The following is a 19,766-nucleotide window of genomic DNA, read 5'->3' on the forward strand; positions in this document are numbered from 1 at the left end:
ACACATAATAAGAAAACCTCACCTCCTGTGTAGTAGAAGCTAGCTGTCCCTCCAGGGTGGCCACCCTCTCCAGAGCCACCCGAAGCCTCTCACGTACCTTAACAACACAAGAACACACATATTAGAATGTCAAACTTGAAGGGGCACAGCACTGGTGTGAACATGGAATAATAATGTATTCATACATTTATTTCTATTTATATACGTATGCCATGAAAAAGATAGAAAATCGAATTGATTGCACTTTTTAAATGAAAATCCCATTGTCTCTTTTCTTTTTCCTTTAAAACAAAATCGTTTTAATCAAGAACATCCTGACTTCTGCATATGAACCAGCATGTATGAGCTAAGAGATATTAGTCAGCTCGCAAACGCAAATGACATCTCAGCGCAGAGATCTCAAACCCTTTTGTTTGTTTCACAATAAAAGCTTGTCAGTGTTCAGCATTTCATCTTTTTCAGAAGGCCTTTAGGCTGAAATTCCAGCATTACAATGAGGAAATAAAAAGCAAAGTTTTGGAGAGAATTTATCAGTGACAGAAAAGAGGGAATCAAAATTCTGTTCAAGACTTAAAGCAGGCGAATGGTGCATCCTGATGGTACCATGTGAGGCAATCGTTTTCAATGCATGTCCCAGAGCTTACTGCAGCCCTGATACTCTGTGGGTGTGTGTGTGCGTGCGTGCCTGTGTGTTCACCCACCTTTTCATCCAGAGCCTTGTGGTGTTCAAACAGTGACTTCAGAGCTTTGAGGACCTCCACTTCGCTGGAGACTCCAGATGGTGGGGGGGCCTGCCGCTTCACAACTGTCATCCTCAGACTGCGTTCGTGACGAGACACCAGACACTCCAGGTGCTCTAACAGTAGCTACACAACACACACACACACACACACACACACACACACACACACACACACACACACACACACACACACACACAAATCCAAGACAACACTAATTTCCAGCTTTGAAATGTTGGTTTTTATTAACATCACTACACAGTTGCTCTTACATGTGCTCATGAATGCATGTGCACACCCACACACACACTCACACAAACACACACACAAACTCACACTTACCCGGGTGTTGTTCCTTTCCGCTTTCAGCTCGGATATTTCCTCCTCTTTCTCCAGAAGCTGCTCCCGGCAGATGTTCAGCTCCTTTGTCAGGGTGGCGAACTCCTACAGAACACACCCAGATGTGCAGAGGTTATGATACTGTATCAGCCAACAACGCGCTGAGCTCCAGTCCTGTGACCCTGAGTGAGCGTGAATCTACAGCTCTACAGCTCTGGGACGAATGTCATCAGCACACTAAGTCAGGACGGGCTTCAATAATGGACAGTGTGGTCCAGTTGGTCCTAAAACACTGCCGTCCATGACTGAGCGGCGGTGTCGACTGAATGTTTTCTATTCATGTGAGATAATGACAGTGCGTATGGAACTAGGGACCTAAATTACTCTGTTATTATCTGATCTGCATAAACACAACCTCAGCTGTGCCAGCCTGCCCACCTCAGTACCAAGCTGTAGTTATTCTAGATGTTTCTAAACTGTTAGATGCAGGAATGTTATATTTGTGGCTCTGCTAGAATCAAAATATCACGACTATCTTCATCACATAAATGATCTACCGCTTAAAAACGTGTTACCTGGGCAAAAAGCCAGACTTCTGACTCTTTCAGGTATGACAGTGTCATTTAAATAAGATTTAATATATTTTCAGGGGACAAATAAACCATTTCAGTTTCCAGTGGTGGTTAAATGTATGAGTTTTTGTTTTTGGATGAGTCAGCAGGTAAACGAGGATCGTTATCTGAAGCCAAACATGGCCTGTGCACTGTGGTGTTGTATCTCTGAAATCTCTGCGGCATTTTCATTTTATATCATGTCTCAATGAAGATAAATGCTCTCCCAGATTAAATCTAACAGTTAAATCAAAGTTATTCAATTAATTACAATGTCGTTACTTGGTCACAGTTCAGTCAGGTGCTTTCAGCAACTGCTGTTCCAGTTGGCGAGAAACCAAATTCTCTGCTCTCGTCCTCTGAATTCAGATCCACTCAGGAGGGGGAGACTTATGAGCTCACGGAGGAAGACATGACTTTGCAGAGCTTTAAAGTACAGTGCGAGGCATCAGCCGTGATCACCAAGGACCGATAATTATTCAGCTATTCAGGACCATCCAGTTGCAGTCGGTCAAAGGGTGCTGTTTAAATGTAAGAAAACAAGAAAGGTGGGTAACACAAGAAATGATTGCACCTTGAGGAAAGAATGTATGACAGAGAAATGGGGCCAGTAGCGCTAAGACGCAGTCCACACAGAACAAGAGTGTTTCTGAAGTTGAAAAACTGGCGTCAACCGGCCTCCACGTTTCATTTGCAGGTAGTTTGGTAAGAATACAGACTGATTAGAAAATAGTAATAAAAATAGATGGAATGAAAGGATAAACACATAAAAATAAAATTAGATTCCAGAATTAAAGCATTTTCACATGTTTATATGGATTCAGACTGTTATGTTTAGTGATGATAGCTAGAAAATAGGGTATTCTGATGTTGAATTTCAAAATTAAAGCCTCTAAAACATAACACATGCGCTACATTCCCTTTGTATTGATAATGATGATAAAACAGAAGCTTATAGACTGTTTTGACAGTGGACAGTAGCAGTAATTCCATTACCCTTCAATACATAAATTTGCTTGTCCTGAATCCCTAGAGTTTTTAGTGCATTCCTTCATAAATTCATCACTTTTTCCAAATGAGAGCCATTTTTAAAAGCTACACAAACAACCACATATTGCAAATTTCATGGACAGTTTTTTTTGGAGCAGTGAAGAGTTGGAGTCCATTAACTTTAATGGTTTGGGAGAAGCGTGTAATAGAACTGCAGAGGTACCCTGCTGTGTGTTTGGTCTTTACGTAATATAATCTTCAAAGGCATTTCCCCTGGCAGTTTTCCATTTTTGGGTAAACCAGTTCAGAGCTAACACATATCTGTGACATTATGATATAAAGTTGGATACAGACATTGATTATAAATCACGGTTGGCTAAAAACCAGAGTAAACCACGTTATTTACAGGATACTCAAACAGTGAGACCTGATATGGTGATTTACGTAATGTCTGACATTTTTATTGATATATTGATAAATATGACATAAACCGTAGTGGAGGTTTCAAAGAGTATCCTTCCACTTAGAAATTAAGTTGTTTGTGAGTCTTTCTGTGACTGCGAACGTTTTCTTCTCATTCTCACCGATCAATCAGATTGTACACATCTGACCCATCCAGCTTTAAGTAAATCTTTGTGCTCGTCCTTGATGCTGTATTGTCAGATGTCTGTTCCTGTCACCTTGTCCAGTCTTGGATTATACAGTCTCTGCTTCAGCCCCTGCTCGGATCAATCGTAGCAGTGTGAAGTGAGAGCAGTGCGCTTGCGATATTTCAGTGTCTGACTGTAGCACAAGTAGACCCAAGTACAGAGTACACATGCCTTTTTTTCATTTTAGAAGCTATCCAAAAGGGCTGAGCCGAAGTGGTGGGAGTAGTACTGACAGTCTGTGGCTGTACTCAGGTAAAAATATAATTACACAGTTACTTCTGGGAAAAATGACTTGAGAAACAGTGAAATTAATGTTGGTGAAATCTATTCACTAAAAGAAAACCTAGCTAGCAGATACATTACTCAAATCACAGGTTTCTTTTATTTACATATTTCAAGTGCATAAAAGCAAGACATCCCTGTATGTTTTGTTTTTTTTATAATTGCCTTTATCATCTTAACTGCTCATCAGATTGACTTCAAACTTGGCGTCTGCACTGTTGGGGGGTCTGGTGTGGTTTTTGGGAAGACAGACTGATGATGACGTAGGCGCCAACAAGAGGTTCTGCACCAGATAAACACGGAAGCTTGTAGTTTTAAAGACATTTAATAGTGATCGATGTTTTGTGATGTCAAATGACCCATGGCCCCGCCCTTAATCTTCTCTTGGCTTCTTCTCTGGAGCACATTCTTCCTTCTTCCTTTGCACCATCTTCTGTTGTCTAAGGAGTTCCTTAGGAGGGTGTTTCCTTGTTTCCCAGCCTCCACTCGACTGAATTCAGTTATTCTGTCAACCACCTATTAGATTTGCACAGGACGAGAAGCCCTCATTGCAGCTGTTAAAGTATAAAAAAACAAGTGATTCACAGTTGCTGCTGAGCGCTGAATTTTAATATTTTCTGTGGTTTGATCACACTGGAGCAGAGACTGGGTGGCAATTTGTTTACTGAAATGTGCACATCAGTGCATGCACATGAATACAGAGTCTGTGTGTGTGTGTGTGTGTGTGTGTGTGTGTGTGTGTGTGTGTGTGTGTGTTGTTTGAACATCTCTTGGTGCTTTGTTGGCATTTCCTGTAAGCTTGGCTTTAGTCCAAACCAATACCCAGAGGCTTATGCTTTCTCTCCTTGTCGCAAACATGCAGTCCCTCACCCCGTAACCAAACTCATCGAACCCTGAAACCAAGTCTGGACCTTCCAACAGCCATCTATTATGTCTCAGATAGAGTCAGCAAGCATGATTATAATTCTAAAGGAAGAAAAATAATATAGATGTAAAGGAAGCTCACCGTAAAACAAATGTTTCATGTTTTTTCAGTTGAATATGATACAAGTGATTCATCTCCTGCCCCCCTCATGACAGAAATTTTGTAGGCATAACTAATAATTAGTTTTAATAAGTACTAAATTTGGCACAGGACGAAGATTTCCTTGCTCCTGGTTAATAGACTGTCCAAAACTCTTCAGAAACTACTGTTATTTTGTGGATGATTTCAACAGGGAATGTGAATCCTACACACACCCTTAGTTGTTTGCAGGCAAAGAGTGTTTTGGGGAAAAGTATAACACTAACACTAACACTGTGATGAAGGATTGCTACACTTTCCATCCGCTAACATTTACTGTGCTAAGCTAACTAGCAGTGAGCAGATCTGACTGTGTCTCAGCTCCCTAATGCACACACAAAGGAGAGGAGGGTATCAGGCCTGGCTACGGGGAGGATGGACAATGAATGTATTTCCTTAAAAAACTGGCATGCACCTCTAAGATAGTTGCTGACAATGCTGAGGTTAAGGCCTGGTTAGCTTAAGCCCACACACCACTGGGTAGGAGCTTATAAATAAATAAATCAATACCGTCTGCGAACCTCCCAGCGTCTCACTCCTGGATTAGGATAATGTGGGTTATGAGTTATAGTGCATTTCCTTTTTGTAAGAACAAGCGTGAAGACTGAATGGGGGCAGCCTGATGAAAGGAGTTTTCTGTGTCCGAAGCTCCACGTGATGTTTATTGAACCAGTCTGGAAGCAAGTGTGTAATCTTCATATCATGTATCTCTAAATTTTACCTTGCAGCATGATGACCCTGCCCATCATCTTAAAAACGAGGCAGCTGAGAGGGAGGGGACGAGTGAGGAGATGGAAGGAGCAAACAGATGATGGGGGAAGAAATGGGTCACCTCGTTTGATTTACTCTCCCTTATTCCACAGGGGTGCACCAACAGGCAGGAGCTCAGCCCAAATCCACCAACAGATGTTAGAGCTCACTGTCTCTTTCAATCCAGGCAAAAAAGGCTCATCAGGCCACCTCCTGGGTTAGCTAGTTCATCCCTTCATCCCTCTGCCTTTTAGGAGCTTTCCACATCTCCCCGTGAACTGTTTCAGCCCTCCAAAAAAATAAATAAAAACAACACCGACCGCACTGAGAAATAAGAGATAAAGGTATGAATATATTACTTTTGTTAGTAGTATTACATAACAGGACAGGGAAGTGTTTTATATATATAAAACATAACAGCACATCACTGTCTAGACAAATAAAACTCTCTAGTTAATTTCTCAGGAGGGTCTCTACAATGCCTTCCCTCTGGCATGCAGACACGCAAACACACATGCTGTCACCCCCCCCATCCCCCACCCAAAATAAACCATGTGAGCAATCCCAGGGTGTTTATTCCACCTCACACAGACACAAACGCAGCTCTCTGACAACACAACCTAGACATCTGTCAGAGGGTATCATATAGAGCCGAGAGAAGGTTCTGGGTGTCTGGGGGAAGCAGCTCCTCTGCTTCTAACCACAATATGAGATAGCAAGCGGTTACCAAACACTGCTGAGCTCAGACATTGTAAAGGGATTTCTCCCCTTCACTTCCTTAAGCAGTTTGGGATTAAAGGATGAAAAAAATGGTGTGTGTGCGTGTGTGCATGTATGTGTGTGTTTGTGTCTGTGTGTGTAGAGAGAGAGAGAGAGAGAGAGAGAGAGAAAGAAAGAGAGGGAGATTGGAGTGCAGTCAGATAAAAAAGAGCTTCAATCTCTTACACACGAATGGACACAGACAGACAGAGAGAGAGAGAGAGAGAGAGAGACACACACACACACACACACAATCTGAAAAATATTCTTCTTTTTGATTGTATGCATGTGCGTGAGACTGTGTGTGAATTTGTGTTTGTAATTTGCTGAGCGGTTTGATGCTGTGCGGAGAGTTAACCTGCATCACGCACCTGACCTGGGTCTGCTTCCTCACTCAATATTCCCTGAAAAGTCTAAGCAGGCCCACTGAGCGTTTGCTTTGGTCTGTCCTCTCACAAGCAAAAGCAACACATGGCATTGTGTGATTTCTACCGATTTCATAACAAAATAATACAATACCTGACATTATGTTTTGAAATTATGGCGTTTCTGGAATTTTAATACATGTTGTTGGACTTAAGTCATACTGAGTCTAACCCGAAGGGGGTTACTACTGATTTACTCAGGCATGAATACTCAAATGGTCTGTGTGTTCTGTGCATCTTCTGTTCAAGTGACCTGAACCTGATCCCCCCCGCCCTCCCACCCCCTTGGGACTCAGATCTGACTGTTTAATGACAGCATCAACAGCAGAAGTCACCCGGAATCTGATTTTTCAAACCACTTTCATGTGTGGTTCCAAATCAGATACAGTTTAGATTTTTTTTTATACACCTCAGTTTGAACAACCATGTGACCCGTACTGGAATTCGATGCCACTTTTACGTCGCTCATAATCAACATTCAACATAATAATTGTGTGCAGACGGGAGTCACAAACATAAACAAAAAAAACGTCATTGGAGGGGTTGTGAGGTTATAGATTTGACAGCGGCCATCACTCCACATTTACTATACACATTCTCCTCTTCATTCCTCTCCTGCCATCATTTCCTTCAACATTGGCTGGATTTTGCTGCGCAATAACTTCAAAATGAAATTGTGTTCACTCACATCTGAGGCTTCCATATCCCTGTTTACTTCTGTACGCATAGGGCTGCGTGTGACACGATGCTGTTCCTCAGGGCATGCGGGTCATATCACGACCAGGTCTCACTGGGGTTAAATTTGAAAGGATCAAATCACTACCATTTTAGTGTAAACGTAGTCTTAGTGTTGCTATTTAACTCAGAAGTTGAGCAGCACACAGTGAAGGAGGAATCATCGGGTGCTGGTGTGGACGGGCAAGGAGACTTACTTTGAGCGCCATCAGCTGTAGGCGTGTTTACCACAACCTACCGTTCCAGAGGCGGACATACTTCTGCCAATAACAACTCTTCCTTGGTTCTGCTGTAGTCCACAACCATACCTTGATTAAATGTTCCACTCCTGGTACAGCTAGAACTGCAGCTATGCATGCAAACCCACCGGCACATTCAGTGTACACCTTTTAACAGAATTCATACGTGGCCTCTAACTTTATGACAACAGTACTTCTGATATGTGAGGGCAGAATGACAACACTGTAGACCAAAGCCAAAACAGATATAAATCAACATTCACCGACGCTGATATGAGGCATACTCTGTCAGCGTCTGTTAGTGGGAGGGAGGAGGAAAAGAGGAAACTGTATGACTAAGCAAGACAGGAAAGAGGCTGAAACTATTTACTCATTCACACATCATATGATTCACAGGCTCGGGAAGTGGTATGCAATATAATTTATGCCGATGACAGGATGTTTACAGCTCCAATGCCCATCACCAGCGGTCAGATAGTATTTTACATCTCTGCAAACAAGAACGTGTTCTAAAAAATGTTGAATGTATTTGAAAGCTGTTCATGAGGTGAGAGACCTTAGGATATATTTGACTCATTTGCAAGCAGGCAGCGACGAAAGACTGAAATATTGAACACGAGTCAACAAAATCAATTCAGCTTTTCTTCCTTTTGTCCTTCAGCAAGTGGAATGTGACACTTGTAATTAATATTACAGTTAATACTTTCACACAAGTAACCCAGTAATGTCTCAGGGAATTAACTCACGGTCTATAAATAGTACCAAGAAAACCAAGGTAGAGCATGTTTATTTGAGCGATTTGGTAGAAATGTAGCTGCGAGTTCTTCGGTGCGAACGGAAGGCTCGGCCTCACAGACGCACGCAGTAAAGAAGCAGAGCAAAGCTGCTTCATCAGAGATCATATATAATGACTGTGCTCCTTTCCACTGAGTGCACCAAACGACACTAAATTAACTCTGATGTAAATGGTGGTAATTCACCGAGGAGTGCCACACTGAAGATGAATGCATGCTCGGGGACTGGAGAATGAGTGAGGCCCTGGGGAGATTCAGATATCACAGCTGTGTAACTCCTCACTACTGCAGAGAAGCTGAGGCGGCAAACAGCGAGGGAGGCGGACTCGACCTTCCTCCCTCACATCTTAACCTAAAAGCACACGCGCACGCACGCACGCACACACACACATGGCTCGTGACACACGCCACTGCTACAACACCTTTTCTGGGTGTTGGCTGTGAGTAAGTAGTGAATAATCTGTTGCTATAACACTATCCTGAACACTCCTGCTATCTCCGTGGCAACGGCTCATTAGGGAAGTGAAATGTTTGAGCAGTATATAAACTTTGCTTACAAGTTTCATCAAATGAACTGGAAAGCAATCCAAGAGCACCTCCCTCTGCCAAGAAGGCGACATGGATCCAGAATATTGTATCATCGACATCCGTTCATACATTTTACTCTGCCAGTGTTGATGTCTGACATGTTCAGTTCTGCGTACTGTCCCTGTCCTGTCTTTGTTGCTGTGTGCGTATTCCACATAATACTTGGATGGAAGAAGCTGGAGAAAGTAAAAATACTGCTTATGTCTACGTCCTGCCAACAGTTGGGAAGAGTCCTCAGGATCCAGGACCTACAATGTGATCCAGATTGCATCCAAAAGTTAGTAACTGGTGCTTTCTAACATTACCTACTTTTCCACCGTATTTAATCCAAATAAATCCCATTAGCTTTGGAGATATCTCACAAGCAACCAAGCAAACCAACAAATATGCCGTGAAAACATGATCTCCTTGGTGTGTAAACACATAAACAGGAGACGAGTCTTTCTTCCGAGTGATGGTGTAACAGCTCCTGAGGGAGATGCATTTGACTGCAGCAGCTGACAGATCTCCACCCGGCTGCAGCTCTGGAGGAACGACTCAAACTGCAAACTTCTCAAAAAGCTTCTCTGACTGTTTCAGGATGCACAAGACTAAACAACAAAAGCCAAAGCAATCTTCTTCTATTAATTATACTTAGATGGGCTTAGACAGATGTAGTAAAATTAGGCTTCTGCATAATCTTTGTGAATCATGAGCAAATAAGCCTTGAATGAAACACATTAGTGTTGATGCCAAGACTGAGTGAAGCTCTGCCAGCTCTGGACTCACTTCTGGAACGCAAATATACTCAGTAGAAATGCACACTGAACACCTCCTCACAGTTTCGATGGTAAATAGAGAACGTAGGGAGCTCCCAATTCTACTTTGTCATGTCCAACACTGATACTACGACTGAGTAACCCTGATACCAGTCTGATAGTTTTGTTTCCTCTCTTCAACAGCTAAAGAGTTAATTTTACATTTGTAATGATGCTCTTTGCATAACCTAACTATCTAAAAACATCATAGTAAAACTGTGGGAAAATATTCTCCTCCCCTGAGGGAAGAAAAAGCCCACAACATGAATCTGTTATGCAATGCTGCTGTTTCTTTTTGTTTAAATTTTTTCCACACACAGCATTTTTGTATGGTTCGCATTTAGAGTAACAGAGGTAGTCTCAAATATACAGAATAAAATCATCCCAATCCAAAAACACAAATGAAGCAAAAAGAGTTCTCACCACCTTTAAGACGTTTTACAATGAAACCAGACAGAAACTCAAGAGGGGAGAGGGGAGGAGCCCGCTACTGGAGAGGTTCTGGTGAAAATGAGCTTGAAGGAAGAAAGCTGTAACCTTAACTCTGCACTGATGCAATTAAGAAATTCTGTGCGTACCACAAGTCATTGAAGTCTGGTTATTGATCAATCAGTTGATCAGTTATTGATCTGGTTATTGAACAATTGATGGAGCTGTTGCAGAATTCAAAGCTGACACATCAGCTGACCCTCTTCCACCATTTTTTAAAAATATCCTTTTCTTACAGTTCAGCACACAACTTTCCCGTTGCCTTCCTCCTCCGTGGCCGTCTAAGGCCTGAGCCCAGAATAGCATCCATTCACGTATCCCAGTTTTCTTCATGAAAGCAAAACGAAAGGACAGAGAAAGAGAGGAAAGATAAGAGGGGAATACTTCCTCCTCCTCCTCGAATGATGGGAGAAACACAAAGAGTTTTTGTTGTGCATCAGCAGAGGTTGTGTCTGCAGCGAACGTTAAAAGCAGCCACAGAAAAGGAGAATCCCCCATCTACACATGACATGTATATATTTGTGTGTGTGTGTGTGTGTGTGTGTGTGTGTGTGTGTGTGCGTGCGTGTATACTGTATGTTTCCAAGTAGTTTTCTTGAGCCATTTGATTTGAAATCTAGCCACATCAACCAGTGAGAAGCCTTAATGGAAAGCATTTACCCACTAGGTACTTTCAAAACCGATGTGCGATTGCATCACTGTGAAACATTAATCATTCGTAGCCTGATTGAGGCTCAGTGTTGAAAAGAAGGAAGAGGAGAAAAGGAGGCCATATCTCAGTCCCAGAAAAAGAGTCATCAGCATTGAAATCAATACTCAGCCAAGGACACGTGGAGACCGCAGAGCGAGAGAGAGATAGAGAGAGAGAGAAAGCGAGAGAGAGAGAGAGAGAGAGAGAGAGAGAGAGAGAGAGAGAGAGAGAGAGAGAGAGAGCTGGACACAGTCCTTCACTGGTGCCGAGTCCCTACCTGGTACATGTAGGTGTTAAAGTGGGTCCCATTCTGAAGGTGGATCTTCACTGTTGGGTTCATGGTGAAGGTTTAACATATCAGATGCCTCAAACAGACCCCCCATAAACAGAGAGACAGAAAGAGAGGATGAAGATGGTGGAGAAGAGAGGGAGTTTCTCTAAGTCCTGGTCGATGCTGAATGTAGCAGGTCTAGATGAGGTTCCAGTGCTGCTCCCTTCGCCCGCTGCCACGACAACAACACTCTGCTAGTCAGCCTGCGCTAACTACAGCCAACAGCCCGGGACGAGAAACAGCAGGGGAGAGGGGCATGGACAGAGAGAGAGAGAGAGAGAGAGAGAGAGAGAGAGAGAGAGAGAGAGAGAGAGAGAGACGGGCGTTTGATTGAGAGATAGATAAACAAGGACAGGCCATGAGAGGGTCGAGGCAAACATGTAAGATGGATTTTGATCAGAGGGGAAGACAGAATGAGAGCTATATGATGAGGACAGAGGGAGAAGAAGGTGACAGAGCGGCTGGTAGTGATCAGCTGATGGAGGAAGCAAGAAGAGGCAGGATTTAGAGGAGGACTGCTGGGGGCTTTGGCCACCTGTTCCCTTTCGCTCACTCACATGTGCACACACACACACAAACACACACACACACACAGAGTTAGCTCAAGCGAAATAGTCACAGGTGACGTTTCAGCATGAAGTTATTATTTGAAATAGCACAATGTATTAAAACTGTTCACAACTACACCGTCACACACCGCCATCCCAGTACGTCCGTTATAATAATTAGCAGATATTATTCAGGCTTACAAACACATATAGACACACCAATAAATACGCCATGATTCAACATATGCTGGCAATGAGAGCCTCAAGCTAATTGCAGGACGCTCCTTGTACTTTCAGTGGAAAATGCAATATTTTGAGACAGTTGTGACCAAGCTGGTCTGGTTATTTTTAGACAAAAACAGTTGGTTAGGGTTAGGGAAAGGGTTAAAATACAAATTTAAACAAATAAATAAAAAACAATGCAAATGTTCAGACATCTCCCCTTAGTCTCCTGACTCATGATTACATGGCTTACACGCCAAACTGAATTATAGATATAATAACTACCTGTGCATACGTTACATAAACAAACAATGCAGGAAATTTCCCCCTACACACTCTCACTGGACTAATAGGTGTGTGAGGCTTTGTTGTAATTCCAGTACTCCTTTTAGCTCATTAGACTCCACAGTAGAGTGACCCAGGAGTGACTGTTGCAGCCACTTAGTTTAGCGCTAACGTTAAATTATCCTCCTCCACCGACAAGGATTTTGCTAACAGTGAGTTCTAAATCAATTTGCATTATTTGCTAGTTTTCAAAACGGTGACTGTCAAGACGGAGAAGACACTGTCTTGGCTGAGAACCCTAACCAACCGTAGTATGTGTCTAAGTAGTATTTTGTACACAAAAACCCAACAACCAAGCATCCCAACAATTTAGAAACTTGGTAATAAAGAGCAAGCTAAAGATGACCTAAATTCACTGAACAAATACTGTGGTGGATACTAGACATCTTCTTCATCTCAAGACTTCTGAAAGGAAATGTTATCGAAATGCTTTTTTTCAACCACAAATGAATGCATTTGCCACTGAGAATGAATGTATGTGATATGAATATAGGCCAATAAAAAACAACTGTTCACAAAAATAGTTCATCTCCCAATCTTAAACTAATAATGTTGGCTGTAGACTAGCGCACCAAAAAGAACTCAAATACCATGTGTGTTCTTTCAGCCATGCACTAATATCAGAAAAATCCATGTATCAATCAACTTTTTTGTCCAGTGATGATGAATCATCATGAAGTTTCACTATATCAGATTTTCAAATCCAAGTACCAAGAACTGGCGTGAAATTAAACTCTGCTGACTCAACACAAATCCAAGAGACCCATAGATAGTTCCCTGCAGCATGACATCGCTCACTTGGATTCTCTCTACCGCGGCCAGCAGGTTTGGTCCCTTCTCTCTCAGCAGGGTTTCAAAGTGCAGTGAATCTGAAAGCTCCTCAAGCGCTTTACACGCTTACGAAGATCAAATATATACTTCATCATCTCATCGATAATGTTACGCTCAGTTTATTCACAGAATTTTTAGTGTTCTTGATGCTCGTGACTTTGGCTCTGGGAGCTTCCCGTGTGGCTGTGAATGCTTAACACACGCAGTTCAGCCTAATGGATGACTTTAAGTCGACCTGTGAGAACGTAGTTGTGAATGGCTGTCTATGGCAAGCCGTCCAGGTTATACTTTACGTCTCACCCGGTGTCATCTAGGATTGGCTCAAGCCCCCCGGGACCAACTAGTGGATAAGCGGTATTGCTAATGGATGGATGGATTAGTAGTCACAGTTCCATATTCATAACTCCAGAGCTGTTCCTCTAAGGGTCGAGTCTTTGTGTGGTGACTCATGTGGCTGTGGAGCAGCTCTGAGAAAATTAATCTGGTGATGTCACTTTATAATCTATAGGAAAAGCAAAATTCACCATTTTTGGAGCCACTGTAAGAGCTAAAAGTCTGGAAGTCTTATGACTGTAATGTAAATCAGTCCCGCCAATATTTTCCACACTGAAATATAAGAGGACGGAGACCTACACCTACTGGTTTCGTAATCCACTGACACTGGAGTGACCAGACAGTTGATATATTTTGCTGTCTCGAATGGACAGAATGTGCATCAAGAAGCCAAAACAATAAAAGTGTTAGCAGCAGGCTAACACTCTAAATTAAGATGCTGGACGTAGGAAACATTATAACTGTATGAGTTGTATTATGATTATGAGAATGTTAGCGTGCTGATACTGCCCCCTGAGAGAGAGGGGATTTGACACATCAACATATTTCCAAAAAGTGTGTTATTAGCAAGGCACTAGAACATTTGAAGCCATTTCAATTGACTTACATATTTGCATTTTAACAAAAAAAAGTGTTTTTTAAGTGCCCAAACCTAAACATACCGGCATTGTCACATTGCAATAACCGACATTTCGCTTGAGGTTCTTGTTGTGGGGTTCACACAGGCATGTTGATCACTGGTGCTGCAGGACATTTGTAGGAAACTGCATAAAAAGTACAATTTCTATAGGATATTATATGAATATTTCATGAGAATATGTTGAGCAGACACTGCTGCTGCTCGGCAAAACTCTACATTGTTACTACTATTTTGATTTCATGAGGACTTTAAGTGCAGCATCAGTGCTACATCAGTATCGCACGTGGCTGTGGACTTGTTCATCCGTCTCTCGCATGTTGTGAAACTGCACTTGTGCAACAAGTTCAGCGGCAATTGTTTCATTCCAACTGTTTTATCAGTCAAAACACATTAAAATGATTTAATATAATGAACTTCCGTAGCGGCCGTGCAAAGATGTTGGAAAAAAAGTAGAAATGGTTCCTGTCTATAGGTCTACTTGCTTGCAACTCGTTGTCAAGGAAACAAGGGTGCACCAGAGGAGAGAGAGAGAGAGAGAGAGAGAGAGAGAGAGAGAGAGAGAGAGAGAGAGAGCGAGAGAGACAGGATGAATCAGAAAGACAGACAAGTCTCCACACATCAAATAATCCTTTAGTAATTGTGATGACTTCCACCATTAAGTGACAGCGGCTCAGTGCAGCCTGGAGCCTCAGCATACATCCATGGAGTAGCCAAACATACCAGTCACTACTGTCAGTGTTATTGGGGAGACAGAGACCCCTACTGGCAGCTAAACAACTACAGATTTTCACATTGAGGATTAAACCCCCCCCCAAACATATTGAACCACAGCAATCATGACAGGTGGGAGAACAAGGTAACAAATGGTTGCGCTTCATATATGATGATAGCCTATCATCCTTGACATCAGCGGGACCCCGCCTCTGCTGAACCTGGGATTTATAGTCTGAGGCTGAAAGACAGGAACAAGCACGAAACACACAAACTCCACAAGACACCGAAGGCCTACCCATCAGCAGTACTGACAAAAACAGAAGAAACTTGACACTTGAGGTTGAGCTGTTTTCTACAGAGGGATTCACAGAAGGGGGAGCCATCTAACTTTTTTTCTTTTTTAAAATCTGTCAGCCTCTCACACTTCCTAATTCTCCTCGCTACCTAGGTTTTTCTCCTCTCCTCGCTGCCGCCTAACTACACTTGATTACTTCTTTCACACTCCAGCTCCTCTCTGCTTGCTCTCTAGACCTTTTTTTCTCCCCCTTCCCTCGCTCTTCCCGGCTTTTTCTATTTGTCTGGAGTGTTGCTAATATTAGTTGAGCCACGGCCTTGACAGAAAACAGCCATTTTAGATAGTAACGTAACATGAAGCAAGACGCGGAACACACAGGAACGTATATGTAGAGGTGCAAACAGTTATTCATTTTGCTCTTCTAGTTTCTCACAATATTAAATCAACTTTGCCCCTGTAAGTAAAGAAAACGTCACAAGAAACAAACAAAACACCACAATAATTGCTCAAATCAGTTCGTATTTCTTGATTAATCTGATAATATTTGATCTTAATTGCACCTATTTCAGAAACTACTTATGAGTTTTCTGTCAGATGACAAATCAATTAACCTTTTAATGATGTTAGGTCTAATTGTACGATATAATATTCATTCACAACTACTTTGATTTCACAAGGACTTGATTGAAAGACAGAGTACCCAGGAACGAGAGTTATAGTTCTATGTTAATGACATTTTGAAACTACATTTCTGTATTTTAATGCCTCTGCGTGGTGCAGCCCAGGGTGTTAACGTCTCTGTTCTTGGCAACGCCTTGAGGGAATTTTTTCAAATTTGGCACAAATGTTCACTTGGACTCTGGGATTAAGTTAAAACTATTTTGGTGGTTAAAGATTATAAAGTTAGTGTCACTTCACATGAACACCACGTCTCAGGAGCACCTTGAGGAATTTCTTCAAATCCGACCAACTCAAAGTGTTCCTGCTATCAGCTGAATGCGACCATGTTTATTAAGACACCAAATATCAGAACCCATCGGCGAAGTCTGATGACTTGAGAAGTTTGCATATTGAGAGATGACAATGTTACTCCAACGGATATCAGACACTTCCCTGTCCTGACATTTTCTCCCTGGCCTGCAGATTCTGTTTGTACATGGATTTATAGAGATTATGAAAATGCTAATCTAGATGATGACATCTGATCAGAAAACACCTATTGGAAGCATTTTAACTTATCACCAGAATGAAAAGTGAGTGGAAAGCCAATGAGAAATACTAATTTGTTTGAACTATGCCCTCTCATCACTCCTCCTCCTCCTGCTCTGCACATTTGTTTTTTTCCCCAGCTCCTCTGTCACCTCCTTCATCTAAAGCAGCCATGTCAGCTCCCTCTCTCTCTCTCTCTCTCTCTCTCTCTCTCTCCCCCCCCCCTCTCGTCCTCATCACTCAGTTGTAGTGGCCGGCTCAGCTCTCTCCATCTCTACATCGCCGTTGTTCTCCTCAGGCACCTGGTTCACATCTTTGTTGCATGCAACCTCAAATTAGTCTGTCCCAGAAAGTGTGTTTCTATTTATAAATGAAGTCTTGCATCTTAATAAAAAATAAATTAATTACATTCTGTTTATAACTGCTTAAAAAAACAATTCTTATTCAATTAATCACATACACAATTTTGGTCAAGTCTGAAGGCTGATTACATGAATACATGCACCCCTACAAACACACTAGCCAATACACACATGTACCCCTGAGACCGAATCACTTAGTCAGCTGCTCTGGTTTGAAGATGAAAGTGTATCATGCCTCTGTAATCAGTCGACATGTAAATAAACATCCAGTATAATTTCCAATAAACTCCCCTCCAATATTTCCCTGAACTGAGAAACCTGGATGTTCTGTTATGGAAGGTCAGGAATGCTGCACTTGCCCTTCACACAGCGCAAAACTGCAGTGGCAGGATGTAACACAACACCACTGTGTGTGTGTGTGTGTAACTGTAATGACAAAGGCACGACAAGTACCTCTCCTGGTGCCTGAAAGTCAGGCGTCACACTGCTGTCCTGTCCTCAAAAAACATGGTGTCTCTTCAACACAAGCTGGGCTAAATACGGCTGAAATGTCACATCTCAAGTCACAGCACACATTCACACATGAGCTGTTTGGGGGGTCTGATGGGTTGTCATGAGCTTTGACTAGTTAGTTACAGTGATTTGAATGTTAATCATCTCCCTCCACTTTATTCTGCCGTGGCATCTAAAAATACTTGTCCAGCCGGTGAAATTTATAAAACTGCACATTCAACATCATAGCCGTTGGGAGTGTCAGTGTGTGACGATGGCAGGAAGAGAGAAGCGAGAGAAGCATGCGGAGTGTAGCACGATCCTTTCTCGCACATAGGTTCCTAAAAATACTTTTCTTTTCATAGCTCTGAACACATACTTGTGATGCACTGGGACCCTGTCACTTTCTGCAGATGCTGATTTAGATGCACATATTAATCCCACAGGCAGGAATGAATATTAAACTGAGACTATGTTCACATAGCAAAGGAAAGGGTGAGTCAAAGAGCTCCACCTGCCTTTTTTAAGAGGCCTGTAAAATCTACATCTTCCCCCACCCCACACTCGTAATGACTGTTGCTCAGTTTGAAATATCATGTGAGGAAATACTCTTGTGCAGGAGGATGCATAAACACATCAGATGCATGAACGCACGTCAACACACACACATAAGCAGCGGCGGCTTTTTAAAGATGATTCGCCTCTAATCTGCTCTGCATTATGATGGCTATGTTATGGCTATTGCGGCCTTGTGTGTATAAGTGAGTGTGTATGTGTGTGTGTGTGTGTTGGGGTGTGTGTGTGTGTGTGTACATCCATCACAAGATCACAAGGCCTTGGCTGATTTATTTATGAAATGTGATTTTTCTTTCTGGTTCTCTCCAGTCCTGTAACTCATGCCCATTCTCTCTCTCACTCTCTCTCTCTCTCTCTCTCTCTCTCTCTCTCTCTCTCTCTCACACACACACACACACACACACAGACACACACACACACACACACACTGGTCACTCTCAATCATACTTTGCTGTTACACAGATGCACAGTATTTGCTCTACCAAGAAATGATTTTGTTTATTTTGAGATATGAGGATTTAAATCCTGTGTGTGTGTGTGTGTGTGTGCACACGTGCATATGTGTGTGTGTGTGCACGCGTAATATGCACATGTTTGGGGGGGAGGTCATTTAATGTGTGTTTGCTTATCGTGTTTATGTGTTGTGTGGTTACAGTAGCACTCCCTTATTTTTCCACTGGTTTAATCCCTCACAAAGAACCGGTCCCTCTCCTCATGACTCATACTGTGGCAGCTCATTTCCAGTGCTTTTAATGCTACTCTGTTGTCTCATATTTTCACAATAATCCCAACTTGCATCAGGGTCGATCAAACTGTCATTTACTGATGGCTGCGTTCGCTGTGATGTCTGCATGGCCGCTCTTCAAGGCCAGTGGGTGAGGAAACATTGGGGTGTGGTCTGATTGCGTGAGTAACTTCTCTGCCACTTCTTCGCAGTCACACCGAGTGACTGAGTGAGCTCATGTGTTCTGAGGGTCTATAAATATTGTAGATGCCGTGTGCCTGCAGTAGACCTTCTCAGCAAGCTACTGTATGATGTCATCCTGGTACACCTCTCGCCAGCACACCCACACACACACACATACACAAACACACACACACACAGCTGTGCTGCCAAGGCCTAATATCCATGGCAACGCTGGGGTGTGGTATGTAGGGATACAGCGCAGACAGCTGTTTAATGAATCTAGCCACTCAAACATCTTCACATTTCTACATTTTCTCCACCTCGTATTCTTCCTGCCATTTCCTCCTTAATTCTTTATCTCCCTTGCTAAATGTTTTTGATTCTGCATGCTTTATGAACCCCGACCTCATTTTTATACTCGTTTGTGGAAAGGGGACTTGGGAATATAACCTGACTTCCATGAAATCTCTCTTGTAAAAACACCTGCGCAAAAATTTCCAGTTTTGAATGAGAACATTTATTTGTACATGAATAGCTGAATTACAGTATGAGTAACATTTATTAAACCTTAGCAGTTTAAGAATTATTTTAACCCTTGAAAACCCTGAACCATTAAATAATTGATAGAAAATTCTGTTGTTTTTTTTTAAACTGTAGTGTTTATTGGGGAGACTTACAAAAAAATATGAGTTTCATTCTGAATCATTTCTGTCACATCTGGATTTTTGGTGCAAAACAAACAAACTGAAACATAACAACACACTTCACAAAAAATGATCTCACTGGAGATCTTGAGGTCACTGAACAAGGATGAAAAATGATTCACTAGTTGTTACAGTTAACAATGTAAACCAAACTACATGAAATTGAAGGAGTAAATGTTCTATTTGCTGTGCACCTTTCATTTCATTATGTTTCTGGTGGGAAATGAAATTGCTTTTATCAACTTTAAATTATATTTACTTTGTAAAGTGTTGTCAAAGAACTGCAATGGTATCTTTCTCATGCAGTGTATATAC

General features: G+C 42.1%; 1 protein-coding gene across 5 annotated transcripts in view; it reads right to left on the minus strand.

The window, feature by feature from the left end:
* Positions 1-19,766, minus strand: part of ppfia4 (PTPRF interacting protein alpha 4) — a 62,196-nt gene that overhangs the window by 22,015 nt on the left and 20,415 nt on the right. For 4 of the 5 annotated variants that reach the window (XM_086198931.1, XM_086198932.1, XM_086198930.1 and 1 more), the window contains exons 3-5: positions 1,083-1,184; positions 702-866; positions 23-97 (exon numbers count right to left, since the gene is read on the minus strand). In XM_086198931.1, coding sequence (XP_086055057.1) covers positions 23-97; positions 702-866; positions 1,083-1,184 — 342 coding nt within the window. Of the gene's footprint in view, positions 1-22; positions 98-701; positions 867-1,082; positions 1,185-11,219; positions 11,468-19,766 lie in introns of those variants that run through there. The other variant, XM_086198933.1, reaches the window with a different exon arrangement.

Source organism: Aulostomus chinensis, chromosome 3 (genome assembly GCF_037954235.1).
Source record: "Aulostomus chinensis isolate RoL2024-O1b breed Wild chromosome 3, RoL_Achi_v1.0, whole genome shotgun sequence".
NCBI classification, from domain to species: domain Eukaryota; kingdom Metazoa; phylum Chordata; class Actinopteri; order Syngnathiformes; family Aulostomidae; genus Aulostomus; species Aulostomus chinensis.